This window comes from Primulina tabacum, chromosome 4 (genome assembly GCF_025594145.1).
Source record: "Primulina tabacum isolate GXHZ01 chromosome 4, ASM2559414v2, whole genome shotgun sequence".
NCBI lineage: Eukaryota > Viridiplantae > Streptophyta > Magnoliopsida > Lamiales > Gesneriaceae > Primulina > Primulina tabacum.
This window is the reverse complement of record NC_134553.1, coordinates 43,357,303-43,384,236: the sequence shown is the minus strand read 5'-3', so window position 1 is coordinate 43,384,236 and position 26,934 is coordinate 43,357,303. Positions and strand designations below refer to the sequence as shown.

At 35.1% G+C, this 26,934-nt stretch overlaps 3 protein-coding genes across 6 annotated transcripts; 1 reads left to right on the top strand and 2 right to left on the bottom strand.

The window, feature by feature from the left end:
- Nucleotides 1-683: 683 nt before the first annotated feature.
- Nucleotides 684-4,584, top strand: LOC142543319 (uncharacterized). Of its 3 annotated transcripts, none has more exons than XM_075650513.1 (6): nucleotides 684-1,144; nucleotides 2,967-3,172; nucleotides 3,315-3,549; nucleotides 3,648-3,733; nucleotides 3,818-3,909; nucleotides 4,194-4,584. In XM_075650513.1, the coding sequence occupies exons 1-6, from the start codon at nucleotides 944-946 to the stop codon at nucleotides 4,412-4,414; spliced, it is 1,041 nt and encodes a 346-aa protein (XP_075506628.1). In that variant the 5' UTR covers nucleotides 684-943; the 3' UTR covers nucleotides 4,415-4,584. The 3 variants fall into 3 exon arrangements, with proteins under 3 accessions (XP_075506628.1, XP_075506626.1, XP_075506629.1); XM_075650511.1 differs by having other exon boundaries at nucleotides 685-1,144; nucleotides 3,279-3,549; XM_075650514.1 differs by lacking the exons at nucleotides 3,648-3,733; nucleotides 3,818-3,909 and having other exon boundaries at nucleotides 685-1,144; nucleotides 3,279-3,553; nucleotides 4,198-4,584.
- Nucleotides 4,585-4,729: 145 nt separating this feature from the next.
- LOC142543320 (protein DEHYDRATION-INDUCED 19 homolog 4-like) lies at nucleotides 4,730-7,722 on the bottom strand. Of its 2 annotated transcripts, none has more exons than XM_075650515.1 (5): nucleotides 7,496-7,722; nucleotides 6,863-7,002; nucleotides 5,941-6,018; nucleotides 5,541-5,803; nucleotides 4,730-5,130 (listed from the first exon to the last, which is right to left on the bottom strand). In XM_075650515.1, the coding sequence occupies exons 1-5, from the start codon at nucleotides 7,554-7,556 to the stop codon at nucleotides 5,016-5,018; spliced, it is 657 nt and encodes a 218-aa protein (XP_075506630.1). In that variant the 5' UTR covers nucleotides 7,557-7,722; the 3' UTR covers nucleotides 4,730-5,015. The 2 variants fall into 2 exon arrangements, with proteins under 2 accessions (XP_075506630.1, XP_075506631.1); XM_075650516.1 differs by having other exon boundaries at nucleotides 4,730-5,127; nucleotides 7,496-7,719.
- Nucleotides 7,723-9,129: 1,407 nt separating this feature from the next.
- LOC142542014 (uncharacterized) lies at nucleotides 9,130-9,885 on the bottom strand. Its single transcript, XM_075648461.1, has one exon. It carries the CDS (start codon nucleotides 9,883-9,885, stop codon nucleotides 9,130-9,132), a length of 756 nt encoding a protein of 251 aa, XP_075504576.1.
- Between the last annotated feature and the right edge of the window lie 17,049 nt (nucleotides 9,886-26,934).

The window sequence follows — 26,934 nt, the reverse complement described above, 5'->3', positions numbered from 1 at the left end:
AATTTTCTAATTCAAATATTAAAGCATGTTAAAATTATGTTTTCATTTTAAATAAATAAACTTATTGAATTTATAATATCAAATTAATTGTGTGTCAAATTTAACAAAAAACTATATTTTTAGTCATCAAATCACCGTGTTTTCCGCCTTTTTATTACGTTGTCACTCAGTCAATTTATGGTCTTAGCCTATTAATTTTTTATTAGAATGCTAACAGTGACATCGAAAAATGGTGTCGTGTTACCGAAAATTGATGACATGACGACATATATTATTTTTGTGTCTGATGATATAATATCCAAATGATATATTTAAAAATGAATATTTATTAATATTTGTGTAATTTATTGGAAAAATAATAAACTCACATGTATCGATAAATTTTTACTCTTAAATGACAAGCAAAAACTTGTGTGAGACGGTCTCACGGGTCGTATTTTGTGAGACAGATCTCTTATTTGTGTCATCAATGAAAATATTATTTTTTATTGTGAATATCGGTAGGATTGACTCGTCTCACAGATAAAGATTCGTGAGACCGTCTCACAAGATATCCGAATACAATTATACAAAACATTGCAAAAAAGGAGAGTTAAAAAAATTGATTTCACATAATAATTTTCTTTTAAAAAATTGATAATAATTATCCAACATAAATGTAGTCTTAACGTGCATTCCCGAGTCTTTGCATCCAAAACCATTTATTTGGCTTCAAAGATTTAATCAAATTACCCAGGCTTTCAAAACCCTAATCGGAACAAAGGGATAAATTTCCAAAGTTGCATTTAAAACCCTTCAAAACCCTAATGTCATTGGTTAAGCAAAAAAAAAACTGTGATCAGAACTCAGGTGCAAGGAATTATTTTATTGGGGGGATTTTGTATTCAGATATCAACTGTATATTTTGTGTGTTCGTTCTAGTTAATATTGATTTGGGTGAATAATGTCGGCGAGGAGAAAGATAGGGGAGGAGAGATTGTACTACAGTCCACCAGCTTTGAGGAGGCAAAACCAGCAGCAGCAGCAGTTGAAGTTAAACTCCACGCCTTCAATACCAGAAAGAAGGGAATTGAGTCCGGGTTCGTACTTGGATCGGTTCTTGGAGCACACAACTCCAGCTGTACCTGCTCGCCATTTTCCCAAGGTATATAAAGATTGGTTTGTTTGCCACAGATTTTTAAGAAACTGTGAAAAGTCAATTCAATCATTCTTCTTAATCTTGCCCTGCTCATTTATTGGAGATCGCTGTGGATTGCTTTCAATTTTGTAAGTACAGTGAATAACGGAAATTTGGAATGAGAAAAGTTTGTTAGGCTATTTCATTCGCAGTTTAATTGATGATCGAAGAGATTATTGTGTGGTGGAAATGTGATTGAAAAAACTGATGTCTCTTGCTCCGCATACCAACTAAAGGAAGGTGTAAAGAAGCAGGCTTCCTCTTTATAATTTCTTTACGGCGGTTTTCGGACTTAATTTGGAAATGTTTTTTTCCAGAGGAAGCATATTCATGGACTCATAAAAAGATAACATATAATCTTTTTCTTCAGCTATTTTGTTGGATGGTGTATTTTCTTTTCCTATTTATTATCTTAAACAATTGAGGTTGTGCCTATCCGAGAAAAATGGACAGACACACAACTGAGATGGTATGAACATGCAAAGGCGACCAATAGAGGCTCTAGTTAGGTGATACGTACCCATATTACGAAATGAGAGACATAAAAACACTTGGATAGAAACGATTAAGCATGAAATAGATAGGGCACAATGGCATAGCAGGATCCATATAGACAATGTTGCTTATTGGGATAAAGGCTTGTGTGTTGTTCAAGGTTGTAAATGGCGGGTCACCGACCGTCCCGCCCGCCTAGGCGATTGAGTTTTTTAAAGTAATTTTTTATAGATAATCATATACAATCATGCAATATCATCATTTTTATGTAAGATGTGTAATTAAATAATATTTAAGCATAAAGAAACTTCATACAATATAATATCATCTAGATAATGTGCAAATAAATATATAAATGCAAACTAACAAGATAACTAATAAAAATTAATCATCATATTAATGCTATTATGCTGACAAAATAATATAATTACTTTTACCAAAAAAATAAGTTTAAATTTCAAAGTTTCAATCCATTATCCATCATTAGAACAAGTACTAGACTAAACATAAATAATTTTCAAATCATCTACATATGCACCCAGTGTATGGTGGGCTTAGTGGTTGAGAGTGAAAACCAAAAGTAAGAAAAAAGAAAGTGGGGTGTGCTAAGGTTTTGAGATTTAAAATTTGTTGACTAAAACTTAAAAATTTTGACTGCCTGCCTCGCCCGCCTGCTCACCGCCTCAACCCACCTCGACCCGCCTCCCCAATGTTCTATAATTTGGACCGCCTAAAACACCCGCCTCATGCGTAGGCGGTGCGGTCGAAGGCCGCCTACCGCCATTTAGAACACTGGTGTTGTTGTTGTACCCTTAAACAACAAAAAATACATGTGATATATGATTTGGGTGATTGAGCATTTTCAAAAGAATACATGCTTCTGCGATAGTCATATATTTGATTTTATTTTTTATTCCTTTTTCCGCTCTCTCCGATAGCAGACGAGGCAGATAATTTTTTGTATTATCCACTTTTTTATCTCATATCTTCATTAATTCTCTGGATGGCAGAGGTTGATCTGTTTTATACTGGGGTTTCATGTATTTATTTCTTTTCCTCCTATGCTGCTTGTTCCTTCTGCTGCTTAGGGATATTAAGTGAGCTATGAATATCACGGCTATATGAGAAGTTGTTCAACACCAATTACTAAGGCAACCTAAGTCAAAGTATGTTGCATCATTGACCCTGGTTTATGGAACTTAATCATGATGAACTATTAGTCACCTCTTTTGCATGAATTAAAAGACAGTGGCAGCAAAATAGTGCTATAACAAGTGCATTTGGATATCTGCAGACTAGTCTTAGAACTTGGAGAGATCGTGATAATGAGTTCCATCCATTCTTCATCCTTGGTGATCTTTGGGAATTTTTCAGAGAGTGGAGTGTTTATGGAGCTGGAGTTCCAATGGAATTGAATGAAGGTGATTCTGTTGTCCAATATTATGTGCCTTCTTTGTCTGGCATTCAACTGTACATAGATCCCTCTACCGTGGAAAAAAGGTTAATCCTTTTTTAGTTCCATTTTCTGATACAGAGAAACATTGACATTCTGATATGCGCTCTTTTTTCATTAATCTACCCACTGTGTGGTCTAACATTGTGACAGAATACCTCACGATGATGGTGATGCTAATTCATCCAGGGAGACGAGTAGTGATGGTGGCAGTGAATATGGAACAGACAAAGATGTTAGAAATAATCAGAAATTATTGAACCAACATACTCCGACTGTCCAAGAGCATAATGAGCTCACAGGAAGAAACAATCCTTCGATGGGATCGACAGTTGGTGGTGACATTAGCAACCCCCCAGGTCTACTTATTTTTGAGTACTTTGAGAAGGAGCTTCCATTCCATCGTGAACCATTAGCCGATAAGGCAAGTCCAGAAATCTTTGAACAATCTCCCGTATTTTTTTTATAACTTATAAGTTCACACTGATATAAAAAACTTACTCGTTTCATTACTTTCCACAGATATCAACCCTGGCCTCTCGCTTCCCAGAAATAAAAACATACAGGAGTTGTGATCTGACTCCATCAAGTTGGGTTTCAGTTGCTTGGTAAACTTTTCTTTATGAAAAAGATGGTATGGGAGATGGTATTTTTGTATTATGAAACTGAAAGAGATGGTCTGCATTATGCAGGTACCCCATATACAGGATACCTGTAGGCCCAACTCTGCAAAATATTGATGCATGTTTCTTAACATTCCATTCCCTTGCAAAACCAGTTCAAAGTATGCTGATTTTTCCCTGTATCAATATTTATTCCTTCCTTTGGTGCATGTAATTTCTCTCGTGCTGTCATTGGGTCGGGTTTGAGGTATCAAATTGGGGTCTTGACTCTAGTATGATAGAATTGTATTTCAGTTCTGCTATGCATATATATGGTACTCTTGAGTGGAGGTCATACTTCTGATAGAATCACGAGCAATCCTGTTTCTTGGAGTGATACCAGCCCCAACTCTTTACCCTACGATTTAAATGATAAAACATGACTGACAGAATTTCATGCCCACAGGCAGTGAAAGGATGCGTGATGATGGTCGCAGCAAGCTCATGCTACCAACTTTTGGACTTGTTTCGTACAAGTTTAAGGCCTCCGATTGGATTGCAAATGGAGTTTCTGAAGACCAAAAGTTCAATTCACTCTTGCAAGATGCTGCCAATTGGCTTCGGTCGTTGCAAGTTGATCACCCTGATTACAGCTTTTTTGTGTCACACAACACGAATTGGAGATAGTAGTGGATAAGCTAGCATCTCTCATCTGCTATGAACTCCAGGCTGTGGCCATAAACGTGAGCTTCTGCGCTTTGGAATTTTCTCCTTACTGTTTCACATTGCCGGTATATGACTAAACATACGCTCGCATTCGAGTAATAATGGGTTGTGGCTGTGAAAAGTTGGCGAGATTTTTCGATTGGAGAAGTTATTGGGAGCCTAATTTATAGCTTTTTTTCTGTAGCCAAGTGCAGATACGGGAGTGGGCTGGAACTGTAGTGTGTCTAATGTTGTTTTACTGGCTTTATGGGTTAGTCCTGACAAAATTGCAATAGATGATGACGAATAGTATTTACATGTACACAACTTTTTGGCTATGCATGTTGTCATAGATTGTATATTAATAATTTTGTGCAAATTCAGAGTTAACATAAATCTTGCAACAAGCAAATTCCAATATAATTGAGCACTTCAATGGTTACAATATATGCTATGTTGATACCATATAACAGGCCTCAAACGAGGCCATATTCTCACTCAAGCGGTTTCTTGACCCTATTCTCTGCTAACTAGATCGATCTTCAGCTTGAATTCGAAAACTTACATGTGACCTCCAACATTCCTAACTCAAGTTATCATCAAGAAACGTAGACAGCAGCAGACCTTGGACAAATTTGCTTTTTCGTGTATTCTCTTTTTGGTCTTCTTCGGACAGGGGAGGCTGTTGGACAACTCTGCTACAATGAAAAAAACCAGATATGAGATGTCGTCACAAGTTTGTAACACACTTCTCTTAAGCATGGTGTTCTTTTCGGTTATCTAAGTGCCATTTCAACCCAAGTAAGCGTAACGACATCACATTTTGCTATCGCAAGAGGAAGGGGGAAAAACAGATCCATGAAAAACTTGGAAGTGACAAAACTAGATGGAAGTAATTGCAAATCATGTAATATAAGTGTGTAGAATGAACCCGAGATTTTCAGGAATGAGGTTGAACAGGAGAGGAAGGGGCAGGATAGTTCAAATGAATTAGGGGGAAAAGTCGAGTATAAAAAAAAATGGTACTTTAAATTGTTTTTCTGCTTTAGCCGAACAACCCGCCCTCCCCTATGTTGGGTCCCCCTAAGTTTAACCAAGATGACTGTACCCGTCCGCCAGAGTCTCCACGATGCTTTCTTCCGTGGGGCTAGCTTCAATTGAAGATAGAGTTTGACCACCAGGAGATTCATCAGCTACAGTTGGATTGCATATGAAAGAGTTCAACAATGGATCAGGTTCCGAGTTTGATGTAGGAACCACAAACGAAGATCCCCCAGGAAGGGATTGCAGCTTTCCTTCCCGTAAATCTTTTCTCGACGAGGAAAAAGGCAGATTAGATAAACCCCTGCGTAATCTTCTTTTTCGGTGCATGTACTACACAATTAAAGAAAACCACGATCTAGAAAAACAATACTAATATAAAATAAAATAAAAGGACAAGACTTATAATGATTTACTAGTAATAAACGTGAAGTCTCAAAAGCAGTTTATAGCTTTGTAAAGGATATCTTGAGAAGACTTCCATGCTGCATGGTCATGTGGCAAACTAAATCTGATGCAACTTTTTTTGAGCAAATAGGGCACACCTGTATGTGTAACAATACATGAATGAATTGCAGTGACAGAACATCTGAAAAATCATATATTTGAGGAATCATGATATCGGCCATATCAATAATCTAGTATAACAGAATACCTCGATGGCAAGGCAGCAATCAACTTCAGCATGTGACAAGGTAAAACATGATATAAATTCGACAACAAATAGTATGATTGGCTGTATCTCAATATCTGAGAACTTGAATTGAAGAGTTTAAGATTCTGCATCTAAAAGTAACATATAAAATTGTCGTAATCCAAATTCAAAAAATAGGTTTCTGTAACACTTCAAAATAAGAATATTATTGCTGGTAGCACTATGCATTTGGGCGTATACAGCAGAATGATGAAAAAAAGAGACAATAATGGTAAATTCATGTCTAGTCACACATTATAAATATTGATTAATGTCATCCATGATCACTTATACTTCTTCAAATCACCACTTCTAATGCCATACACCTAGCGCCCAGACCGGATGGATCACATAAGAATCTAACTCAAGTACTTTGACAAGCATAATCTTAAAATGAAGTGTCACATACTGCATCTTATTTTAGGAAGCATTGCCGTGTGTTTATGCATGTAAGCTATCAAAAAAATCTGCTTAACATACTATTCTTATACAAATCGAGCCCGGCCTAGAATTCTATTATTCTGTTTATCGCCGACACAAAGTTTGTTGATGCCCTACCAACGTGTTTGTGCCATAGTAACAAATCTCTAACTTGATCCCATAATTGATTCATTATGATAATTTTATGCATCAAAACTCGCTCTCTCATCCGCAAAGCACAAATGAAAACAAACAATAGGAAACTGATGATATACCCCGTTTTTGGCTTCGATGGCATGCTCTTCATCAATATGACAACAAAGTCCCACCATATCAAAATCCTGCCCACAAAACGGGCATAGAAACTCCGCCCTCAGCTCCCCTTCTCCTTCGTACTCTTCTCCATGATATGCATCTGCAGTAGATCCACCAATACAACACCAGATTAATCCAAACATCTTTTTCATACACTATACAAACAGAATCATTCCGCTTTTTTTTTGTATCATAAAGTGGAATATTTCATTCGCTTAACCACCAGATCCATGTTTAAAACACGTAGATAAAGAAGGCTTGACGTTTCAATTATTATTTCCTCTCGACAAACCAGAAGCAACCAAATAAATCAATAACTGAAATTTCCAAACTTTAAATCTATAGCCATGTAAACGATCAAGATTAAACAAGCATTTATACATTTTTTTAAAAATAAAAAAACTCAGCTCCATTTCTACTTCTCATACTCGTCCACAAAATCAAATTTTCACCTACCTATTAGCCAAAAAAAATCAAAACTTTAGCTCAATCCCCCGCAACCAAAATCTTCCCCCAAAAGGGAAAAACACAGAAGACTAACGAAGAAAGAAACCAAGAGAAAAATGCAACGATCGAGGTAAGAAGAAGAAAACCCGATCGAGATTGGAATCGCCTGTAACCAGAAGAACTTCGAATCCAAGAATCAGAGTTCATCTCCTTGAATTTCACTAAGTTATTAATGCCCAAAAAGCCTCAGAATTCAGCTCCCCGGAATCCCTAAGCACAGGGTTTGACACTAAGATGATGATAAGTGAAGCTTCGCCGAAAGAGAGAGAGCTGTGCACCAAATTCACGTACGGTCTCAGATTTTGTGAGCAATTTTTATTATTATTATTATTATTAATGCTCACCTTACTCAGCTAACCTGCGTATTTAACCAAATTATTTATTAATATTAAATAAGTTCAGTTCATCTAATATATATTAGCCGACTACTTCGTGTTTGTATAACTATTTATAAATAAATTGATTTATATGAAGGATTATATTGTAATTTGAATTAATATATAATATTTATAAAAATTAATGAAAAATTATATTGTAATTTTAAAATAATAAATTAAAAAACACAAAATAAAAAAGTCAAAATAGACCGCCATATCAAATCTTTTGTATCTATTATGATCAAACTTGATAATTATAATACAGCAGCATTATCAAGACGAATTGTCTTGATTGAGTGATCTGGGAATTGAGCTCGTAATTTAATAATTTGTGCAAGTAATCTAGCAAAAGCTATATTTCGAGTTGAAAGCAAACTAACATGTGACCATCTAGTAGACGCATCAATCAATACCATGAAGTATCGAAATGGTCCACATGGTGGGTGTATAGGTCCACAAATATCCCCATGAATTCTCTCCAAGAAGGTTGGGATTTCAACATCAATCTTTGTAGGGAAAGGTTTTATAATTAGTTTGTCTTGTGAGCAAGCTACACATGGATAATCATTGTGTAAAAGAATCTTCTGGTTTTTCAGAGGGTGTCCATGTGAGTTAATTATTATTCTGCGCATCATTGTTGCCCCAGGGTGACCAAGTCGATCATGCCATAATTTGAAGCTCTGTTGGTCAACAAACTTCTGGTTTGTAACAAACTGACAATGTTTGCTTCGACTGTTTTTATTGTTGTAAAATACATTCCAGAAGGAAGTGCACATAATTTTCTTTTATCTGCTTCTGGCCAGATATAATAGATGTTATGCAAAGGTATTCGAAATTATTTTCATTTAATGTTTCAATATGGTATCCATTTCAGCGGATGTCTTTAAAGCTAAGCAAATTTCTACTGGATTTGCTCGCATATAGGGCATTTTCAATATATAGGCTTGTATTATTTGGTAAAATGATTTTTGCCTTTCCATAACCTTCAATAATTTTTGATGCACCCGATATTGTTGTAACATTATTTTCAGCTAATGTTAACTCCAAAAAATACCTTTTATTTTGAAGAATGGTATGTGTTGTACCACTATCCACTAAGCATTCATCCTGACATTTCATCGTTAATCTAAAATAAAAATATAATTCAATAAGTTAAATTCAATAAATAATGTGTAAAGCTTTCAAATGAAATATTTTATTGAATAATGAAAACATTTATTGAATAACAAAATAAACCTCCATGACAAATCCTAAACATGAACTGAACATCAAAATAAAAACGAGACCATGATAACCTAATAAACAATAGAAATTCAAAGTAGGAACAAGAGCAATGAAAGTAATTACTTATTATTTTCTAACACATCACCACCAATCAAATTATCTATATTTTCATCTGGATTAGCAAAGAAATCAGAGACGTCCAAGTGAGTTATATCAATTGGATCATCATTGTCCACAAAATTTATCTCCATTTTTCCATTTTCCTTGATTGATTTTTGGTATAGATCCACAAGATGTTTTGCCGTACGACAGGTACGAGACCAATGCCCTTCCATTCCACATCTATAACATTTTTCTTCATATACTTTGGAACTCTTCTCCTTTGCTTCTTCATTATTGGAATTCCACTGCTGGTGGCTTGTTTTATGTTCCTTTCCATTTTGTTGCTGATAGTATCTTCTTTGGCCACGCCCACGCCCACGCCCACGTCCACGTCCACGTCCATTGTTATGATTTTGAGTGGAATTAGCATTCGCTTCAGGAAATGCAATTTCATATTCTTCTGGAAATGTAGTTCCATTTGCTTCAGGAAATGGTGTGGATCCAGTTGGGCGCATTTGGTGATTTTTCATGAGCAGCTCATTGTTTTGTTCAGCAACTAGTAAGCATGAGATGAGTTCAGAGTACCTTTGAAATCCACGTTCACGATATTGTTGCTGCAGGAGCACGTTTGATGAATGAAAAGTGGAGAATGTTTTTTCTAACATGTCTTGATCAGTGACTTTCTCTCCACAAAGTATCAGTGTGGAACTAGTCTTGAATAATGCAGAGTTATAGTCACTTACGGACTTAAAATCTTGTAACCGTAGGTGCATCCATTCATATCGGGCTCTTGGGAGAATTACAGTTCGTTGATGGTCAAATCTTTCTTTTAGATTTTTCCAAAGCTCTCGTGGCTCTTTCACAGTGAAATATTAGACTTTCAACCCATCATTGAGGTGATGACGGAGAAAAATAAGTGCCTTTGCACGGTCCTGCTGGGACATTTCATTTCCTTCTTTTATTGTATCTCCTAAATTCATAGAGATAAGGTGGACCTCGGCATCCAAAATCCATGATAAATAATTTTTTCCAGTCAAGTCAAGTGCTTCAAATTCAAGTTTGGTGATGTTCGCCATTGCAATTTAAAAAAAAAATTATATAATTAGAATTATGACATAAATAGAGTAAAATTGCATTACTATTATTGAAAATAAATATTATAACAAATTATGCATGTTACTACTTTTACTATGTAATTTTGAAATTTTGTTATTCTATTTGTTAAACTAACATCGATGCAGGTGTACATTGAGATGTGCTCAATTAATAATTTATGTATCTATTACAAATTGCACTAATTACAAATTGTAGCATTATAAACTAAAGAAAAAAATAAAACTCTTTTATGCACAATTATTCTAAATACGTAAAACAAATATCACAGAATCCTGCCCAACTTCGTAAACAAGCCATATATTTCTTGAAAAAGAAAAAATCCAACACTTTGGACTTAAAGAAATTATAATAAATTTTATGTCTTAAAAAAAATTACTCCCACACCTAGAATTTCTTACACCACTGCTGCAGTTGTGAAGAATTATTATTAATTTTTTTTTTGGTCCAATTGATATAAAAAATAGTGTTGTGATTGACTCAAAAATTATCATAAAACTAGTAAATACTAGTATTCACATAATATTTTAGCGACTATTTAAATCATCAAAATCCAAATAATATAAATCTTAAATAAGCAATCCAAGATATGAAAAAAACTTAAATCAAAATAACAATACATTTATAATCAATATTCTTCAAGAATATTGTCGAAACATATGATAGTTATCTAAATTCTTCAGGAATATGATAACATTATATTTTATATCAATATTATTCATAGATATTGATAGATCTTTATGATTTTAGATCAAGATTCTTCGGGAATATTGATAAATCTTATTCATCTATATTTTATTCATAGATCTATCAATATCTTCAACATAAAGTTGTGTTGTGCTACTTCAGGAGCATCAACATAAAATTAAAAGTTGTGCTTCTTCAGGAGCATCAATATAAATCTATAATTTGTGCTGATTCGGGAGCATAAATATTAAATATAAATATTGTACTTCTTCAAGAGCATTCATACAAGAATAAGAATAAATTATTTATAAATTTTACCTTGAAGAGCACTCGTGCTGATAACGTGTTGTGAATAGTAGATAATATAGAGAAGAGAGAATGATTTTTTGTGTGCTTTATTCATCATTGGAGACCTCTATTTATAGAGTAGATTTACAGAACTTGAATAGGTAACAATATCAATAATCATCTATAATATCTTTTCTATAATACATTTGTAGTAAATGCTGAGAAAATTTCCACCAATTTATTTCACCAATTTATTGGTGTAATTTAGGAAGAAGGGGATTTTTTTTTTTAAAAAAAGTAAATAAAGTGATGGACCATAAAGATTCGTAACACCGTCTCACAAGAGACCTATTCTAATATTCGCATCAAGGTTGGTGAGACAATAAAATGAAATTTAAAATATTTTAGATGAACTTCACCGAAATATTTCTGAAGATTGTATTATATAATAAATTAAATATAACTCATCTTATAATTTGTTTTTTAAAAAAGTATTTATGTCTGAAACTATATATTTTAAATTATATCTCAATCTAATATACGTCAAATAATATATTATTTGACGAGTACGCAAAATAAATGACTTATGTTGACCTTAAATTTATTAAAAAAACAAAATTTGATGGAAGGAAATCCTAATGCCACGTGCCAAAATTGAATTGGATATACATGTGACGTGCGTCGTTTCCCGCGTGGTTCGGTCGACCCTACCCCTGCATGCAGTGCCTGCAGGGGTCGATCCAACGGCTCGGACTTTTTCGAGCCAATTTTTTTTTTTTTTTTTTACATGGAGGTGGGCCCGGATCACTCACTGTCTGCACGGGTAGGATGAAACAAACCGTCGTGTCACCAGCTGGAAAGGGTTACAGGCCTACGTCTGTTCCACAGAACCCTGCAGAGGACTGTGACATTAGTGTTCAGACATTTATACGATAATAATAATAATCGCGTGCTCTATGTAAACAAAAAGAGTGTAATAATAAAGGGAAAATATTTTTGTTTCTACCGTCTTTATTTTTTTAAAAAATTTTGGTTTATTATTTTGTTTATTTTTCATTTGGTACATTATATTTTCACATACGATTATTTTGGTTTATTCTCTTCCGGAGTTGCTAATTTTTACGGAAAATGATTGATGAAGTTGTGGTTGAACTTGATGTCGGTTCTGTGGTTTAGATCCATTAACTTTTAAATTTTTTGTATTTATACGATAACTTTTAAATTTCGATGATTTTGGTCCATCTAACAGTCGTAATATTAATTTTTTTGTCAAAAGTTTATTTGACATAGGACTAAAGCTTAATTTATAAAAAAAATTGTAAAAAAATAACAAAATACGAGACAAAAAATATATATTTTCTTTTTATTAAGTCGCGTTCTATTTGGCCAAAAAAAAAAGAAAAAAGAAATGCCCAATTGTTTAGCTACATCAGATTCAACCACCGCCTCGTCAGTTTTTTTTTTTTATGGAAATTAGCGACTCCGGAGAGAGAATAAACCAAATATGGAAATATATTGTACTAAATAAAAAATTGACAAATTATTGAACAAAAAACAAAAAAAGGTTAAAGATATGGACCAAAAAATTGTATTTTTCCAATGTGAATCGGGTTGTGTTGCTACTTACGCACTCAATTAATTGGGCCATGACCCAATTATAGTTGTATGGAAAGCCCAATTGTTTTCCAAGTTTAGACCCAAATTTTATAATTAACTTATTATCAAGTAAACCCAAATTAGACAGCCCATGAAATCCAAAAGGGGTCCATTATCCATACTCAGTAGCTCTCCCAATATGAAGTTTAAATTTATTAAATTAAATCTTCTATTTATATAAATAAATATAGCATGACCCATCGGAAAAAAGCTATTTTTTACTCTCAAATTTCATATGTTTTGTAGATTATGTCAAGTTTTAGCATTAGATACAAGGCAAAAACTTGTGTGAGACGATCTCACGGGTCGTATTTTGTGAGACAAATCTCTTATTTGGGTCATCCATGAAAAAATATTACTTTTTATGTTTAGCGTATTACTTTTTATTGTGAATATCGGTAGGGTTGATATGTCTCACAGATAAAGATTCGTGAAACCGTCTCTCAAGAGACCTACTCTACATACAAAACTTAGGTTATTTTTTACGATTTAAAATTTTGTCAAAGTTTGTGATAAAATGTGAAATATTTTAAATTTGAGGTTAGATTAGATGCTAGATTTTCTTGTTATTTTACAAAATGCGTAACAATATGCGTTCTGGAAATTAACTTTACCATTTTCGTAAAATAAATATTATTTTTAAATTTTCGTACATTCACGTATACATTTTGTTTGTATTTTTTATTTTTCTAAAAGAAAATATGGTAACAATAAATTTGATGAACAATGTTTCATTTCAAAGTAACCATGAAGTTAGCATCCATTGTTTCTTTATTATATATTTTGATCAATTTAAAATATAATAATTTTATTATTTTAGTTTAGGAAAATTATAAAACATGAGATAAAATATAAAAAATAAAAGAAATTGAATCGTGACATTTGAACTTTTATTATACAGTTTAAAATATTATAATTATATAAGTCATGTGTTTGATTCTTTCAAGAACCATATATCTATACTTCTTGGAGGATTGTCAAGGATAAACTAGCATGAATGATAAACACTTGATGGGTAACCTCTTGATAAGTTTTTGTATGTCAAACTGCTGATGCTACGCTATATGATCTGGTTGGGCTACCACAAAAAAGAAACACTAAATCTTAATAGTTAAGATTGATCTCAGGAAAATTCCTATGAAAAAAATAAGACTGATATTTAAGATGATACGAGATTATAAACTACGAGTCTAATCTGGATATTTTTTTACGAGATATATATGATTGTCCATATTTACACAATCCATCATTAAATAGAAGTGCTATTATTAGGACTTGTCAATTCATGACCAACTAAATTTATTGTACATCACATATTTGTCTTTGGTAAATTTTAGGCTTCGTCAAACTTCTCCAAATTGATGCCATGGGACACATCCTTTTCTATTTCAACATTAATATACTTTTCCATCCAATAATTCAACTCTCGTAACTAATCAATCTTATCTATGGCTTCCCCATCGGAAAACGATGTTAGACATTCATAATCACTCATATGAATACTATTTTATCCGAGTAATTATATTATGAGAGGTATCACTAATCTTTAAAAATTAACTTATCGATATTGATTGCACTCGTAGTCCACTTTATACGTAAAATATATATTGAAAAATAAATTAACATCACTCAATTTCTTGGAATAATTTAAATAATAATTGAGTAGGTCTCTTGTGAGACGGTCTCACGAATCTTTATCTCTGAGACGAGTCAACCCTACCGATATTCACAATAAAAAGTAATACTTTTAGCATAAAAAGTAATATTTTTTTCCATGGATTACCCAAATAGGAGATCCGTCTCACAAAATACGATCCGTGAGACTGTCTTACACAAATTTTTGTCGTAATAATTTGGGAATTACGATTTCTTGAAGGTTTTTAACTAGCTCTTGGTTGGTTTTCTATTGATGTTACAATTTGTGGGGCTCGACGATGGTTACACTTAGATTATCATAAGTCAATTTAGTGACACTATCGAAGTGGAGAACTAATCCAATATTAAAAATCGTTATATTTTATAAAATAATAATATAATATAGTAAATAATATATTTTAAATTCTAAATATATTATATGTGTATATAAAAATAATAAAAAGATAGATTTATCCAAGTTTAAAATTTAAAAAATATACATATAATCAAATATAATTAAGTATATGTTTGACCGATCAAACTGTTTTTTTAGCACTTTTCGGATTAGACATGTGATCGGTTTCTGATCGAACTGATCGTTTTGATGTTAAAATTTCTGGGATGGATGATGTTAAACTTCATAATCAATTATCATCACATGATAGCTTCCTTGAGACTTGAGGATTTGTATAATTTATTTTTTTGGGGATTTTCAATATATGAAAACGGTGGATTTTGTAGTTTATTTAAATTCAAAGTTAGTGAAAAGGATGTAAACAATGAGTATGATATAGTCTTAATCCCGTGTCCGAATTGGCCCTTCAACATGGGGTCCACTATTAAGTGCTCTGATGGGCCCAGCCCAAGTACTTTCGCCACGTTGGCCCATTGAATCCGTACCCTCTGACATGTGGTTCCATTCTGTTCGGGGCCCACAGCCCATCACATCGACGCGTTGCAGCCTTACTATTAATCCTCACAATGCTTCCAGCTAGTTATCGGCTGTTGCTCCTTGGGGAGGTTTCAACTGTGAACTGTGTCCGCCGTGTATATATATATATATATATATATATATATATATTTGTGTGTGTGTGTGTGTTTTTTGATACTCACGAAAAATTTATGATCTGATTTTTGCAAGTGCCGCTAATTCCAGACACAGGTTTTGAAATTGCTCTGAATCTGAAATCACGAATAAGACTATTAAAAGGAGGCCCGGAGGGTGTCACGGCGTAGCCCCTCTGACGCTCAAGTAAGAGACTGAGGATATAAGGGGAGAGCAGCTAAGAGTGCTGGTGAAAAATAATATAATGAATGCCTGAGTTATACACCCGAACCTGATATTTATAAGAAAATACATGGGTATGTCTTCCATTTGGGCTAAGGATGAGCCATAGATAATAGGTTCATCCATGGAGTATCATTTTAGATATTACGAATGTCACACAAGATGTTTAGAATATGTTCAATAATATAAAAATATTAGTGTCATGAATTTTATTTGTTGATGTCAACGATGATAATTCATCTTATTATTACGCGAATGTGAGATAATTGTACATAGATAACATTGAAATATTAATTTTTTTATTTCATTAAATATATGAATATAAAGTAACATTGTATAATTAAAAGAAATTAAAATTAAAATTATAAATATTAAAGAAAAATTAAGAAATATACGAAATTTTAAAAAATTACAAATAATTAAGGAACATTACCTACAACTAAATAAATTATTGCTCAAATCTTTTATGAAGAATTTCTTGTTGCATCATTCTTAAAATATTCAGGTTGCACAACATTTATGTTTGGATCGTTAATGTATTTTCTCTATTATCCGATTTTCTGGCTCCAACGGAATAATTATATAAACATATTAGATTCTTGCTTCACATTATTCATGATTATTGTCTCAGCCCTTAGATGATTAAAATATCGGACACCGATATCAGTTAGCCATGAAATTCATAATTTGTTTAGTGCATAAGTTTGATATATGATTAGTTATGAAAATAAGTATATCGTTATATCTTTTATATTTGAAATTTTAATGCAAAAATGATTTTAAAGGCTTATCTTGCTTATTGAGTGCTAGCTAACACTCAATCTGCAAGGTCCAAAATTAAGACGACGTAATTCAACTGCATGTAAATCTAGAAATTTTGAAAATGGCTAATTAAATTGATTTTAATTGCTTAATTGGTTATGTGACATGCATGATTATATGTTAAATAAGATTTTATTGTCATTATGCATAAAATGTATTTTTAAGGATTATTCAAGTTGCGATCGAGGAACGAAGACCGAGAAGATGAAAAACGTAAAATGTTTTTATTAAATAATTGTTGTTAATTATTTAAAATATGGTTGATGATTTTTCACATTTTTGAAAATAAAGGGTTTTGAGATGATTTTATACGCTAGGACGTAAATTTTATCGGTGTCAGTTTTTCAACAAAAATACGAACTTCTTGGCGACCCGGCTATTAAATTCACAAACTTATTTAAATAAAATAATTTTTATCATTTAATTATAGATTATTGGGCCTAATTTGCATGCTTATTAGGCCTAAGCCTTGTTAGTAAAATAATTAAGTATATAATTCACCCCAAACCCTCTCGTTATCACACGCCTACAATTTGAATTTTCTCTCCAAACCTTCCACCCCATATACACCATACACACACCACCAAAGTTTGAGAGGAAAATCGAAAGCTTCAAGGGTTTGTCAAAGCCTAGGCCCTCCTCGTCGTCGTTCTTCGTCGTCAACATTTAATCGTGCGTTTCAAAGGCACGTCATACGTCTCCTTTTCTCGTCTATTACATAGTATTATCGTTTTAAATATCGTTTGTATGAAAAGCATGATATTATTATTATTATTTTCGAAATATTGCATATGCTTGTGGTAAACTCATGGTTAGATGTTCCAAAAACATGTATATTGTGGTGTTAAGAGGCTGCCATGATTAGGGATTGATAGGGGATGATTTTACACAAGTTATAAGGCCATAGACACACACCACACATGCTGTAAAACAAAGGGGACAAGCTGGTACGAAATTTTCCTGTCATGTGTTCATGTTGGCTCGGTTTTGGGGACATGTGGGCTCGGCTTGGCTTTGGCTTGGGTCAGGTCTTGGCCAAGGTCGTGAGGGGTCAAGTTTAGTGTCCTAGCCATGCTAGGACTTGGGTTAAGAGATCCGGGGAGGAGTCCTAGCGAGCTATGACTCCCACCCACGAGAACCATGTTGTCACGTGTTGACAGCAGCCGCACGAGGGAAAGGGAGCTCGGCCAGAGGGCTTCGAACTGGGCTAGGGTGACTCATGAGGGTCCTAGGAAGGTTCCTGAGAGGCTGGTTCAAGGGCTGGGCCCGTTGGTTAGGTCCTAGGCGCACAAACGTGGAGTCCATGTAGTTGGGAACTCTCGGCCGCAACATGTATGTGAGGTGGGTTCGGTTTTGTGTCCTGGGTTGGTTCCTAAGGGTGCTAAGGGTCCAGTAGGGTCTAGACGAGGGGTGGCTTGAGTTTGGCTCAGGGTGGTTCGATCTGGACTCGAGAAAAACCAAAGATGGCTCGTGGGGTTGAAGTATGGCTCGGCTAGGGTTTCTAGTTGCTAAATATTTTGAAACACGGCTCACGGGGGTCGAGTCGTGGTTCATGAGGGCTAAAATAATATAAAAAATCTAAATTTTAAATTTAGAAATTTTATTTTAAAGCTTGGGATTTTTCGGGATTAAAACGCCTTCAAAACGATTAATTAAAGATAAATTAAAAAGTCTAGTATTTAAGCTAAATTAAATTATGTGAATTTTAACTTAGGCTTAAATAATTATTTGGGATATTTTAGAGTCAATGAAATCATGAAAAAGTAAACAACGTGAAATTTTACGTCCAGGGGTAAAACTGTCATTTTACACCTAAAAAATTAGTAAACATCATGGTAGTGCTCTGAATGCTGTTTTTATGATATTATGATTATTTGAAATGTTTATGAATTTTTACATGTTAAATTACGATTTTAAATGTTTATAGAATAATATGATTATTTATGGAATTTTTACGGTAAAGTTAAAAGTTATGTTGCATTATTTTTTTTAAAAGAAAAGATATTAAATGCATAATTTTTATAAAGTGATGAAACGTAAAACGTTGAAGGAAGTGAAGTAATTGTGACTATTGAGGATATGAGGATAAGAATGAGGATATCGTGAGGGAAAAGGCCACAGAGGGATCCCATTTATGGGAAAAGGCCTAAGAGGAAGCCCGACGATCTTATTTTCATTCGACGAAGCTAGGCCAAGGCCCAGTTGACCGGTGAATTTGTTGTCGGTGTCCCCGTCGCCCAGTAATGTGGTTATATGTAGATGGATCCATCGACTTTATGAGGATGAGGAAAGTCACAATTAACGATCTGAATTCAATAAAAAGGAAAAATGTTATGATCATGATAAAAGGAATTATGTTATGAAATGAGAAAAAGGGAAGGTTGAGGTTTATGTTATGCATGTCATGAAAATGTTATTTTTACGTAAAAGTATTTTCACTGTTGCTTGTGATCTTATATGTATTATTTGTTATCAAGATTATGGTGTGTTGAGTATTTAGATTCACTAGGTGTGATGGATGCATGTGATTATGATGTTAATGTTATTGGAGGTCTTGATGGTTGGCCTTGCTGGACTGTCGGTGTACATAACCCGAGAACCAGCGCTTCTACTTTTTCGCACTCATGATTTACGTTTATGAGTATGCTTGATATGAATCTAGCCAGCCACTATGCGTTCCAAGAATCAATCCCGAGAGGACGATTGAAGATGTTGAATGTTGCCCTTCATTCAACCAATAAAAGTTTGGAAATAAGGCTCGAGGGGTTTGGGTTGCATCACCATCAAGTAGAGGATGAATTGGAAGCTTGCTTCTTAGCGTGTGGCGAAAAGAACCATCGGCGCTCGAGCGATTGAATTATACCGCCCGAGCGCGAACAGTCCAGAAGACCTGGCGCTCGAGCGGTAATATCCTACCGCCCGGGCGTGACTGCTGCGAGGAGAATCCTAGTTTCCTTAGTTTAATTAAATTAAAAATTAATTATTGATTTGTTATCTTTAAATATGCAATTTTCTAGATTTAGGGTTTCGTTACCTATATTTAAGCTAGAATACCATGTAAACAATTCAACTTTTGTTCATTATTGATTTGATATCAAAATTGTGAGATTTTCTCTCAAATACACTTCGGTGTTTTCAAAATCGAACTTTCAAAGGTGGATTATTTTGTCGTTCGTCTATCGATTTTCACGAGGGTTGCCAAGGACGGGTTCTTTGGAGGTTCTCTTGAACGCGATTGTTTCTACCGTTGATTAATTGTTGCTAGACCGCGTGATCTAGAGGCGATTATCACACCTGTCGATTACTTGTTTCAAAGATCGGGACAAATCAAAGATCTCGTGGGCGGGATCGTATCAATGCTAAAAGATTTTTAAGACAATTTATTTATGCTTTTTGAGTGGTTTTTGAGATGATGATATTTTTAGCAATTATTTGGAAAGATTATTTTTAGGTTTGGTAAATGTTTGACGATTTTATGCTTGAGATATTTTCTTTAATTTTCAAATACTAGTGGTTGATTTATTATTTTAAAATGACGCAAAATATTTTATAAAAATATTTTTATGTATATGGGAGTGTTCGGCCGATTCCTTAGAGAAATTTTTTTAGTACTTTTAAGTAAAAAGAATAGCAGACATTTCAGTTAGTATCAGAGCAAAGGTCCTATAAAGGGTTGTGCCACCATCAGCGCTGGAAAGATCAGTCGTCAAGCCTCAATTTGTATGTTTTACATGTTTATTATGATTCAGTATGATGTTACCTGCATGATGACCTGAATAATATATTTACGTTACGTGTTTACGAGCTTTTTGAGTATTTATGCTTTGCATGCTTAAATTGCTAAATGAGTTAGGATATGTCACATGATTAGAAAACTTAGATTTAAATGCATGTTGGTTACGTTAAAATTTGGAAAAACATTCAGATAAAATGCCTCCTAGACGTGCCCCTGTTAATGAGAGTCAAGCCGAGAACAGTGTGAACCATCAATGGAATGCACCCCCACCACCCCTCTAGGGGATGCTGCTACTCGTGCGTTAGAGGGGATGGCTCGTTTCTTTCGAGCAGCAGTTACAGTAGATGTAGCAAGCACCTAGGCCACAACATGACATATATGATCAGTTCCGGGGGCTAGGACGAAGGAATTTTCTGGCACTACCGATCCCTTTGCTGTTGAGAGTTGGATTCGTTCACTCGAGATACACTTTCGTTATCTAGATATGGGCGATGCTGACCGTGTGAGGTGTACTACTTATCTGTTTAGAGATGATGCTTCTTTATGGTGGGAAGGAGCCGGCCATGGTATTGATATTACTACTCTTACTTGGGCCCGATTTAAGGAGATATTCTTCGAAAAGTATTTTACTGCTGATGTTAGAGGGCGACTGAAGAGAGAGTTTATGAGCCTCCGTCAGGGAAACTCGACTGTTGCTGAGTTTGTGAAGAAATTTGATAGGAGTTGTCACTTTGTACCCATTATTGCAAGGGATCCTGCAGAGAAGCTTAGACATTTCTTGGATGGTCTACGACCCACTTTACAAAATAATGTTATGATGATATGTCCTTTGGAATATGCCAATGCTATTACTTATGCATTCCAGTCTGAACAATCTTTGAGGGACATTGAGTTTGAGATGCAGCGCAAGAGGCAACAACACCAAAGTAATAATCAGCCAAACAAGAAACCATATACGGGTCCTCCTAGACCTCAAGGGCCTCAAAAGCCCCAAGGTCAAATCAAGAAACAAGGACATCAAAAGCCACCAAATCCTGGAGCACCAAAGCATGCTGAGAGGCAACCATGCAAGAAGTGCAATCGCTTACATCTTGGCAAATGTGAATGGGGGACATTCAAATGTTTCTATTGCAAGAAGAATGAGCACAAGGCTGCTGATTTCCCGAAGAGAAAAAGCACCTACTATGGAACGAGTATAAGTTATGAATGCTGAAGAGGCTGAAGAGGAGGCAGACACTACACTTATCACGGGTAACCTAGTCATTTAACATTTTTATATTGCTCTTATTTGCATGAAATGTTAAATGGTTTGTTAGAATTGAATTGAGATCAAATTTAACCTAGTGGAAATTAGGTTGTATGTTCAACTTAGTTGGACTTAATATATGATTTTAGAACCTTAGGTATTGGTATTGAATTTTGTGCCTTAAATTATGTGAAGGATGTAACATTTCCAAATAAAAGTTTTAGGGTCAAAATTAAAGAAAAATCATAATCAAGGGATTTATAAGGGTTTCGAAATTTATTGTGGGGTCTAAGAGCAATTTTCGAAAAATGTGAGGACCAAATTGCAATTAACCAAAAGATAAGGCTCCAAAATGCTAACTTCCGAAAACTTGAGGACCGATTGTGCAATTTCCGAAAATTGAAGGATCAAAAATGTAATTTTCAAAATTTAAGGGATTAAGATTTAAATTTCGAAAATATATGGGTTAAAATTGCAAATATCCGGAAAAAATAAAAAATTTGGGGACTAAAATGAAAATTTTGAGAAAATTGAAGGGCTAAAATGCAATTTTTCAAGAAATGATTAAGTTCAATGCGTAATCTTCACATAACCTTGGGAAATTAATGATAGAAATTCCATAAGCTTCAACCCGAAAAGATTTAAAAGACGTTTTCGCCGCAGAGAGGATTATCATTCAAGGTATGGCAACGCATGCACTACTAGATTCGGGAGCTACACATTCTTTCATATCTGAAATCCTTCATCAAAAGACCGAATATTACTTCTCAAGATATGGGTTTGGGTTTCAAATTTTTTATTCCTTCCGGAGATCAAATGCTCACGTCTAAGATTTTCAAGAATCTGGAGCTTCGTTTATTCAGAGATGTGGTTCGGACAGACCTTATTGTGCTTCATGTGCCTGAATTTGATATTATTCTCGGGATGGATTGGTTATCAGCAAATGGAGCCTCGATTGATTTTCGTCAGCGATTAGTATCTATTCGACCATCTAGTGGTAAATCTTTTGTCTTTGAGACGACGAGAAACAAACAAATGCCGCACATCATCTCTTGTCTATGTGCGAGAAAGCTTATTAAACGTGGATGCCAAGCTTTTCTAGCATGTGTCACTACCGCACATGCTCCTATCAGTCAGAAGTTGGAAGATGTTGATATTGTCAGAGATTTTCCTAGCGTCTTTTCCGAGGACGTTTATGACATTCCACCCGATCGTGAAGTGAAATTCTCTATTGAACTAATGCGGGCACTGTTCCTAGATCTAAAGCACCTTATCGTCTAGCACCCGCTGAAATGAAAGAATTAAAAGATCAAATCCAAGAATTGTTAGACAAGGGTTTTATTCGCCCTAGTTATTCTCCATGGGGAGCACCAGTTTTATTTGTGAAGAAGAAGGATGGTAGTATGCGACTCTGCATTGATTATCGAGAGCTTAATAAGGTCACTATCAAGAATAAGTATCCACTGCCAAGAATTGAAGATCTATTTGATCAGTTACAAGGAGCATCGATATTTTCTAAGATTGATCTGCGATCTAGATACCATCAATTGAAAGTAAAAGAGTCTGATGTTCACAAGACAATGTTTCGTACTAGATATGGGGACTACGAGTTTATGGTCATGCAATTTGGATTGACCAATGCGCCAGCGATCTTCATGGATCTCATGAATCGCATATTTCAGCCGTAACTGGATCAGTTTATTATAGTCTTCATTGATGATATATTGATCTATTCTAAGAGCAAAGAGAAGCATAGTCGAAATTTGAGGACATCATTGCAAGTTCTGCAAGATAGGAAGCTTTATGCAAAATTCAGCAAGTGTGAATAGTAATGGCGTTGAAGTCGATCAAAGTAAAGTCGAGGCAGTGAAAGAGTGACCAGCACCGAAGAGTGTTACCGAGATTCGTAGTTTCTTGGGACTATCTGGCTATTATCGCAAATTTATTCAAGGATTATCATCCATTGCAGTACCTTTGACATCCTTGATTAAGAAGAACACAAAGTTTATTTGGGGATCCGAGTGTCAAGACAGTTTCGACAAGTTGAAGTAAGCCTTGATATCAGCGCTAATGTTATCTATGCTGTGTGGGCAAGGAGAGTATGTTCTATATACAGACTGCTTCTAACATGGTTTGGGCGCAGTTCTGATGCAAAATGATCGACTTATAGCCTATGCGTCAAGACAGTTGAAAATTCACGAGAAAAACTACCCTACTCATGATCTTGAGCTTGCAGTAGTTGTTTTTGCATTGTAGATTTGGAGACACTACTTATATGTGGAGAAGTGCAAAAGATTCACGATCATAAAAGTTTGAAATACTTCTTCATCCAAAAAGAACTGAACATGAGACAACGTAGATGACTTGAGTTAGTAAAGGACTACGACTATGAGATTAGCTATTCATGCGGGAAAAACTAATGTTGTAGCAGACGCATTGAGTCGAAAAGTAGCAGTTATCAATTATCACTCCAAAGACCGTTGCAGTCCGAGATACAACGGTTTGAGCTTATAGTGTATGCTAGGGGCGAGGCCCCTAATCTTGCCACATTATCAGTACAGTCGACCCTGAGAGATAGAATTCATGATGGGCAGTCTACCGATGAGCAATTGCAAAAGTGGAGAGCAAAATATGAAGCCAAGGGCCGGAAGTTATATTCAGAGGTGGATGGTATAGTTCATTATCGAGATCGTTTATGGGTTCCTAGTGACGATTCTTTGAGAGATCTTATTATGAAGGAAGCTCATGAGACACCATATTCCATTCATCCGGGAAGCACGAAGATGTACAAAGATTTACAAGTTGTTATATTGGTGGCCAGACATGAAAAGATATATTTTGAGATTTGTATCCGAGTGTTTGACTTGTCAGCAAGTTAAAGCAGAGCACCAAAGACCAGCGGGAAAACTTAAGCCACTTCCTATTCCCGAGTGGAAATGAGAAAATATTACTATAGACTTTGTTGTGGGATTGCCAAAGACTATTAATGGATTCAATGCTATTTGGGTGATAGTCGATTGTCTTACGAAATCGGCACATTTTCTACCTATCAAGATGATCTTCACCATGATTCAGTATGTAGAGTTATATATTCGGGAGATAGTTCGTCTGCATGGGATTCATGTATCTATTGTTTCTGACAGAGATCTGATATTTACGTCATCTTTTTGGAAGAGTCTGCATGCAGCAATGAGGACCAAATTATTATTCAGTACATCATTCCATCCTCAAACCGATGGTCAGTCCAAAAGAGTTATACAAATTTTAGAAGATCTACTGCGAGCTTGTGTTATTGATTTCCAAGGCAGTTGGGAACCAAATTTACTTCTAAGTGGAGTTCACCTACAATAATAGCTATCAATCATCAATCGGGATGGCTCCTTTCGAGGCACTTTATGGAAGAAAATGTAGTTATCCTATTCATTGGGATGATGTTGGTGAAAGAAGAGATATTGGTCCGGATGTGATTGAAGAAGCTGTTGAACTTGTAGTCAAAATTTGTGAGAGAATGAAGACGGCACAAAGCCAACAAATGAGTTATGCTGACAAGAGACGAAGGGACTTAAAGTTTGCAGTGGGCGACCATGTATTTGTGAAAATAGCACATATGAAGGGTGTTATGCGTTTTGGCAAGAAAGGTTAGCTTAGTCTAAGATTTATAGGTCTGTTTGAGATTTTGGAGAGGATCGGGACACTAGCTTATAGAGTGGCATTGCCACCGATGCTTTCTGAAGTTCACAATGTGTTTCATATTTCGATACTGTGAAAGTACATGTCAAATCCATCACACGTACTAAGTTATGAACCTCTACAATTGACTCCAAATATGACATATGAAGAAATACCTGTCCAAATCTTGGGAAGACAAGAAAGAAGAATGCGAAACAAAGTTATTCCAATGGTCAAGGTCAAGTGGCTGAATCACTCGGAAGAAGAAGCTACTTGAGAAACCGAGAGGGACTTGAGGAGTCGCTATCCAGAGCTATTCGGTAAGTTCTAATTTCGAGGACGAAATTTTATTTAGGGGGGAGGAATTGTAAGGTCCAAAATTAAGACGACGTAATTCAACTGCATGCAAATTTAGGAATTTTTGAAAATGGACTAATTAAATTGATTAATTGGTTATGTGACATGCATGGTTATATGTTATATATGATTTTATGCCATTATGCATAAAATGTATTTTTAAGGATTATTCAAGTTGTGATCGAGGAACGAAGACCGAGAGATGAAAAACGTAAAATATTTTTATTAAATAATTGTTGTTAATTCTTTAAAATATGGTTGATGGTTTTTCACATTTTGAAATTAAGGGGTTTTGAGGTGATTTTATACGCTAGGACGTAAATTTTATCGGTGTCGATTTTTCAACAAAAATACGAACTTATTGGTGACCCGACTATTATATTCACAAACTTATTTAAACAAAATAATTTTTATTATTTAATTATAGATTATTGGGCCTAATTTGCATGCTTATTAGGCCTAAGCCATGTAAGTAACATAATTAAGTATATAATATGTTAAATCACCCCAAACCCTCTCATTATCACACGCCTACAATCTGAATTTTCTCTCCAAACCCTCCACCCCATATACACGATACACACCCCACCAAAGTTTGAGAGGAAAATCGAAATCTTCAAGGGTTTGTCAAAGCCTAGGCCCTCCTCATCGTCGTTCTTCGTCGTCAACGTTTAATCGTGCGTTTAAAACGCAAAGACACGTCATACGTCCCCTTTTCTCGTCTATCATATCGTATTATTGTTTGTACGAAAAGCATGATATTCTTTTTATTATTTTCGAAATATTGCATATGCTTGTGGTAAACTCATGGTTAGATGTTCCAAAAACATGTATATTGTGGTGTTAAGAGGCTGCCATGATTAGGGATTGATAGGGGATGATTTTACACAAGTTATAAGGCCCTAGACACACACCACACACGCTGTAAAACAAAGGGAACAAGCTAGTACGAAATTTTCCTGTCATGTGTTCATGTTGGCTCGGTTGTGGGGACATGTGGGCTCGGCTTGGCTTTGGCTGGGGTCAGGGCTTGGACAAGGTCCGTGAGGGGTCAAGGGTAGTGTCCTAGCCATGCTAGGACTTGGGTTAAGAGAGCTGGGGAGGAGTCGTAGCGAGCTAGGACTCCAACACGCGAGAACCATGCTGTCACGTGTTGACAGCAGCCGCACGAGGGAAAGGGAGCTCGGCCAGGTGGCTTTGGGCTGAGGCTAGGGTGACTCATGAGGGTCCTAGGAAGGTGCTTGAGAGGCTGGTTAAAGGGCTGGGCCCGTTGGTTAGGTCCTAGACGCACAAACGTGGAGTCCATGTAGATGGGGACTCTCGGC

Excerpts from the sequence above, each read along its gene's own strand:
- LOC142543320 (XM_075650515.1), bottom strand. The coding sequence starts at position 7,556 with ATGAACTCTGATTCTTGGATTCGAAGTTCTTCTGGTTACAGGCGATTC. Across the intron at positions 7,003-7,495 it reads GCGATTCCAATCTCGATCGG|ATGCATATCATGGAGAAGAG; the intron begins GTTTTCTTCTTC and ends GATCTACTGCAG. Across the intron at positions 6,019-6,862 it reads CCATCGAAGCCAAAAACGGG|GTGTGCCCTATTTGCTCAAA; the intron begins GTATATCATCAG and ends TTACACATACAG.
- LOC142543319 (XM_075650511.1), top strand. The coding sequence starts at position 944 with ATGTCGGCGAGGAGAAAGATAGGGGAGGAGAGATTGTACTACAGTCCA. Across the intron at positions 3,550-3,647 it reads GTGAACCATTAGCCGATAAG|ATATCAACCCTGGCCTCTCG; the intron begins GCAAGTCCAGAA and ends TACTTTCCACAG. Across the intron at positions 3,910-4,193 it reads CCTTGCAAAACCAGTTCAAA|GCAGTGAAAGGATGCGTGAT; the intron begins GTATGCTGATTT and ends TCATGCCCACAG.
- LOC142542014 (XM_075648461.1), bottom strand. The coding sequence starts at position 9,885 with ATGCACCTACGGTTACAAGATTTTAAGTCCGTAAGTGACTATAACTCT.